This window comes from Papilio xuthus, unplaced genomic scaffold (genome assembly GCF_000836235.2).
Source record: "Papilio xuthus unplaced genomic scaffold, Pxut_1.1 DF827756.1, whole genome shotgun sequence".
In the NCBI taxonomy this organism is placed as follows: Eukaryota; Metazoa; Arthropoda; class Insecta; order Lepidoptera; family Papilionidae; genus Papilio; species Papilio xuthus.
In genome coordinates this window covers 4656563-4662562 of record NW_013530893.1, presented here as the reverse complement: position 1 = coordinate 4662562, position 6000 = coordinate 4656563, and the positions used below count along the sequence as shown (strand labels likewise).

Genomic DNA, 6000 nt, shown 5'->3' with positions numbered 1-6000 from the left:
AATTTTCATATTCATATTCAGTAGATCTTAGAATCAGCTTGTTTATATTTTTAATACCGCGCGGGCGAAGTCGCGGGCGACAGCTAGTAATAAATAAAATGAGTCGAACAAGATTTTATATTCTATTTAGGCTTTTAAACAAAACCAATTACATTAATAATTTAATTTAAAGAAATATATTTTCTGATACAAAAAAATACCAACCTTTCTTATGTTTTTAATTATTTTCTTACTTTTCCTTCTTTATTTATATTTTTTTTCGATTAATACATATTTATTGTTTATTTTAACACATTCACTGCCTACTTACAAAAGAATAGTGGCATTAACAGGGTTTATTATTCGATCCATTTTTGGTTTTCTTTAAAAAAAAATGTACACTGCTCGAAGGACCAACATTCAATAAGCTTAGATTTCTTTTAGGCTTTAGTTTTTTTAACAGTATTAACATTTATACTTAAGTTTTCCTAAATAAAGATTACATCTACGACTATACTTGAATAAAACTATGAGACCTTTTACTTACATAATTAAATGTAAAATTCAAACCAAATATATTAAAAAAAAAGCTTTTTTGAATTTAAATAATATATATTGGTATACTAATATAAAGAGGAAAGATTTGTTTGTCTGTTTGTCCAAAACTACAGATTTGAAAAATGTCTTTCATTGCTGGAAAGTTACACTATTCCCAGATGACACTATATTACTAGATTTTATTTAATTCCGAGTGAACGAAGTTGCGGGAAAGTGCTATAGTATATTCATATTAAAATACATAATCAAACTTACAGTAATTAATTTTGTTGACTACGTTACCATACCTTTTTTATGCTAAAAAAAGTGTTTTTTTAAACACTAAAAGTCAAGACTTTTCTGTGTATTACACTAGTAACTGTTAGGAAGAAAATCCGACACTGCCGGTGTACTGGAACATGTCCCCTCACTAATTCTGACACTTGACTTTGTAACGAAAGCACGTCATTTGCGCTAAAAGATTCTAACTAATAATGTCTTCTAATGGGGTTCGAGCGTCCCCGCAGTCTCCGTGTCAAGCTCCCTCTGGCGCAACTTATCTAAGTGTATTGGCGTCGCATTGCCTCGCTCAACTTCCTTCCTCCATCTATTAACTCCCTTATACAATGTCTAAAACTTCCATTTTACAATCAAACAGACAAACATTGCAACAAATATGATAAACAATCATTATTTTCACACAACTCTTTCAATCTCACCAACTGTGATGTTGAAAAATTGGAATGTATAGCTGCAACACACAACAACCTCTTATCAGGGAAAGCTATCGAATCATTTATCGTTTTATTATCGCTAAATACAGTCCAATTATCGTTATTTTCATTTATAATAAAACTATTTGTGAACACATGGTAGCAGAGCGGCGCTATTGTACGTATGAACCGGTTTGAACTCGCTGAAACCAGTATCGTTAGTACACAGAACGGTAATAAATTTGATGAAACTTTTCCAGTCAACAAATGACATAAAGCTTCAAATATCCAACCGCTTAATACTGGTAATTGCTTCTGTAAAACAGCTGTTTCAAATACCTGGAAAAGATATTTATATATTTAACAGTGGTAGAGTCCGCTTTAACATGTTCGCACGAATTGTCCCGGCTCACCCGGGGAAATACCACGACCACACAGAAGACAGGCGTCTGATGAGTGTGCGTCCCGGAGGCCTCATTTAGTCCTCTTTCCCTTCCCACCCTCTTTCTTATAAGGAAAGGATGGGAAGTGGAAGTGAACTTTTCGAATGAGAGGATGCATGGAAAGGGAAAATATTTACTTTCTGTGCATCCTCTCCTCCGTCGTTAAAAGGTAGGCAACGCATATGCAATTGCGTATGTCTATGGGCAACGGTCACTTCGCTATTTCAGCGACTTTAGGTGGTCGCTCGCTCATTTGCCATCTTATGGTATAAAAAAAAATTAAATTAATCGTATTATTAAACATTAAATAAGAAGTTTTTCCATTCCACTATTCCAATTATTAAACATTGCACCTTTTAATAAGTTACTTGTCTATAAAATTCTGATTAACATTCTAAACAACGTAAAGAAAAATAATTCAAAGATATTACCAATAATTACCAAGAAATATTACTAGGAAATATAAGTTGGTAATATTACTAATTTTACTATATTATAAACGCAATGTTTGGATGAATGTTTGTTACTAAAAAAAAAAGGTATCTGTAGAACGACTTAACAGATGAAATTTGTCATAGAACATAGTCTGGAACAACAGAAAGGCTACTATTTTTTTTTATTTAGCGCGAACGGAGTCGCTGGCGAGGGCTAGTATTAAAATAAAGCATGAATACGTACCTCATAAACAACTTCAGCATTCAACACTGAACTCTGTATCCACTTCTCTCTCTCACTCAACAAACCCAATCTCCCTTCAGTCTCTCTGCAACACTCAATAAACTCCATCACAACTCTACTCAAAGTTGCAGCTGGAGGTAGAGTCTCTCTCAAGAAGTATTTGAGAGCTGCTGCAATTATCTGCTTGCTCTCTTTCAGTTTGGAGCGCTTGAGTGTTTTGTATAATAATGTCAGCCGTTCCATAGAACTCATGAGTACATCGGGGTCCATATTTGACACGTCCATTGTCTGTTTTGGACTTAATAGTCTACTGTCAGCTGAAAATTGCATAAAAAGTTTTTTGATTTCAATAGTATTTTTTTATTAATCCGATTTGAACATTTATTTTTTTATAAAATTGTATAAATTTGTAACACAAAAGGTGTTTATAATTTCGTTCCGGAACGAATGTAGTTTAAATACTAAACAATTTAGCAGTTTTAGTAGATTAGGTGGATGTAGCAGAAGAGAGGACGCATCGTTGGAGGAATATTCTCTTTCCTCCATCGATTAAAGGTATTAAAATATCTGCAATTTCAGATGTCTATGGGTAACGGTCACATCGCTACTTTAGTGAATTCAGACCCTTTGCTCGTTTGCCACAATTTGCTATATAAAAAGTCAAGATCGATGTAGAAGGTATCTCCAGAACGGCCGTATGGATCTAACTAAAATTTGGTATAGTTATAGAACAGTCTGGAAGAACACATTGAGTACTTATCCAGTTCTTCAACTCACCAGAGAATAGATGCACCATTAATATTTGTATTGCATGCTCTTCACTGTACTTAGATGTGTTATCCAATAGTTTCTCTATTACATTATTCTTTATATCTTTTGGTAATATATGTTTTCGTATTACCGTTGTTATACCCTGAAAATATAATTTACTAGGAATATATAAACAGTTATTCAACTATAAACCACTAATAAACTATAATACATCTACATAGTGGTAATATACAAACTTTATGGTAAAGAGAAAACTGTAATAAATATACGTCCAGGTAATCCATTAATAGTAACACAAATAATTTCAGGTAATATTCAAACGGTAATATATATCATCATCAGCTCACTACACGTCCCCACTGAGGGGCTCGGAGCCTACCCTAAGTTAGGGGTGACTAGGCCATATACTATACGCACTATCTGGTAATACACAGTATTACCAAAACTAGTAATAACATTTGGTAATACTCACCCGTACAACAAGAGAAGTACAATAATGCGTAGGATATGTGATGAGGAAGTCTACAGCGAGGCTGACGAGATCCGGATGACCTAACTCCACCAGCGAGAACAACACCGTCCAGTACAAACTCTGCTCGTACAGAGATATCCTGCAAGTACACATTAAACCGATTATAATTATACTAGCTGTAGACCGCGACTTTGTTGGCACGAAATAAAAAAAAATTACAGTAGCCTATGTGTTCTTCCAGGTTATGTTCTACATGTGTGTAGAATTTCAAATTTCATCGAAATCTATACAGTTCCGGAGGTATTTATTAACAAACATCCATCCATACATCTAAACATTCGCATTTATAATATTAGTAAGTGATATCCTATAAACAGATAAAATGTTTTAATGTTTACTAGTGGCCGCCCGTGACTCCGTCAGCACAGGATAAAAAAGTAGGCTATAATATGCCCGCGTGCATCAACTACCTTACCGTCCAAGTCGGAACAAAAATTTCCTTAAGGACAGACAAACGTACAGGCAGACTGACAATTTTTTTTTAAATTGTAAGACAGAAATATGTTCTTTTTGCGCTATTATTTACGGACATTCCAATTTTATTAATATGTATAGATAAGGCAATTGTATGGAATAGAATCAATAGTTTTTCAAGGAGTAGAAAGTGCAGACATCACTCCTAATTCCAGTAAATCGAAGGTAAGTCACCTGGCACGCTGGTGACGCTGCAGATGATGTCGCACGCTGGCCACCAGGTCGGGCAGCAGGTGCGCCGCGGGGCCCGCGCTCAGCTGCAGCAGGCATCCGTGCAGCGCCGCCTGGCGCAGCGGCGCGTAGCTTGATGTTAGAGATTTAAGTAGCTTTTGGTGAACTGTTGATAGCTCCTGGAATAGTAATACATAATTAGAAAAAAAAAACAATCGAATAAGCTAGAACTGGATACAAAAGCACTCTATTAGTCAGAGAGAGTTTTGGGTCTAGAATCTAATTTAAGAACCAGACGCACTACTTTGTAATTTAATCTTACTTTTGTTGCTAAATAAACGATTTATTATTTTAAAAAAGTTATTATCCGGGCCGAAACAACTCTATAAGCGAGAAATCTCTATAAGCGAGAAAAATATCCTTTGGACTGTCGCTTATTCAGTTCAACTGTAATTTTAAATATCATATTATCTAACTCACTGTCAAACACATTGATTGTGACAAGTCGAGTAGAAAAGATGAGATACATTCGATTTGTAGAGCGTTATCTCTGTCGCACACTGCGCAACAAACACAACGCTTTACAAGACCGAAATCTCGCTCTTTCCGACATGTCAACACAAATGCCGATTTCTTATTTCACATTTTATAAGATACTAGCTGTTGACCGCGACTCCGTTCGCACGGTATTAAAAGATCTATATGTAGCGAAATTTCGGCGAGATCCATACATCTGTTTTGGAGATACTTTCAAAGAAACATCCATCCAAACATTCGCATTTAAAATATTAGTAAGATTTTGTGTTTGTGGCAACACTGACCTGCATACCCTCACAAGGGTATAGCACAGGCAGACAAACTGCGAGCGCCTGCAGCAGGGCTCTGGTGACGCTGGCCCAGTGCCCGCCTGGCTCAGCCGCCAGCTGCGCACCAGCCCAGGACCAGTGCGCGGATGACGAGAACGCACAGCTCACTGTGTGAATACTCGACAGGAGAGCTGTACGAGCCGCTAGACCTGTTGCCGCCTGGATGGAAATAAAAAAAAAATCTGTGACTATGACACTCTGGAATAGAATAAGACTGCAATGAAGGTGTCATTGAAATCTGTTAAGTCTTTTACACAAGGGCACAATGAAATAAAGCTGAGTATCAGATTCACCGTGGGTTTCTGATATCAAAATTTCCGTATAAAACATATCGTCATCCCTGTCATTTTGTCAACAGGGGTGACAATATGTTTTAAATTGAGATTTTCGTCTCAGAAACCCACAGTTAATGGAGTAAAAATGTTTGTTTTTAATAACTCACTTTAGGTTCAAGCATTTCTGAAGTGACATCCATTAGAAGTTGTAAACAACTGTTGACATCTATATCTTTGTTCTTCTTCTTTCTTTTCACCGCTTGTCTCACTCTAGAGGGCGCCTCCTCCGTTATATCTATTAGAAAAAAAATGCTCTATATTCAGAGAGATTTTGAATATTTTTGCTATCATAACTTTGGCTACAATAACTAATTTAATTCTAGTAAAAGTATATCCGTCTCTTTTGTTTTATAGTATTTTTGTATCTTTTGTTTCTTTCGAATGAAATGTACCAAAATGTCTAAAGAATCTACACTATAAGAGAATAACAATAGTTTACTTTAGAAGGGCTACGTGGATTTGACTGAAATTTGGCATAGATGAAGAACAGTCTGGAAGAAC

The 6000-nt window shown here is 35.8% G+C and overlaps 1 protein-coding gene across 1 annotated transcript in view; it reads right to left on the bottom strand.

Moving 5' to 3' along the window:
• Window positions 1-235: 235 nt before the first annotated feature.
• Window positions 236-6000, bottom strand: part of htt (huntingtin) — a gene marked incomplete at its 5' end in the record, with an annotated part of 28777 nt that continues 23012 nt past the window's right edge. Inside the window, 7 exons of the mRNA XM_013309845.1 lie at window positions 236-1568; window positions 2351-2667; window positions 3128-3263; window positions 3594-3732; window positions 4302-4477; window positions 5120-5323; window positions 5607-5734. Of these exons, the coding sequence (XP_013165299.1) occupies window positions 1167-1568; window positions 2351-2667; window positions 3128-3263; window positions 3594-3732; window positions 4302-4477; window positions 5120-5323; window positions 5607-5734 (1502 nt within the window). The remainder of the gene's footprint in view (window positions 1569-2350; window positions 2668-3127; window positions 3264-3593; window positions 3733-4301; window positions 4478-5119; window positions 5324-5606; window positions 5735-6000) is intronic.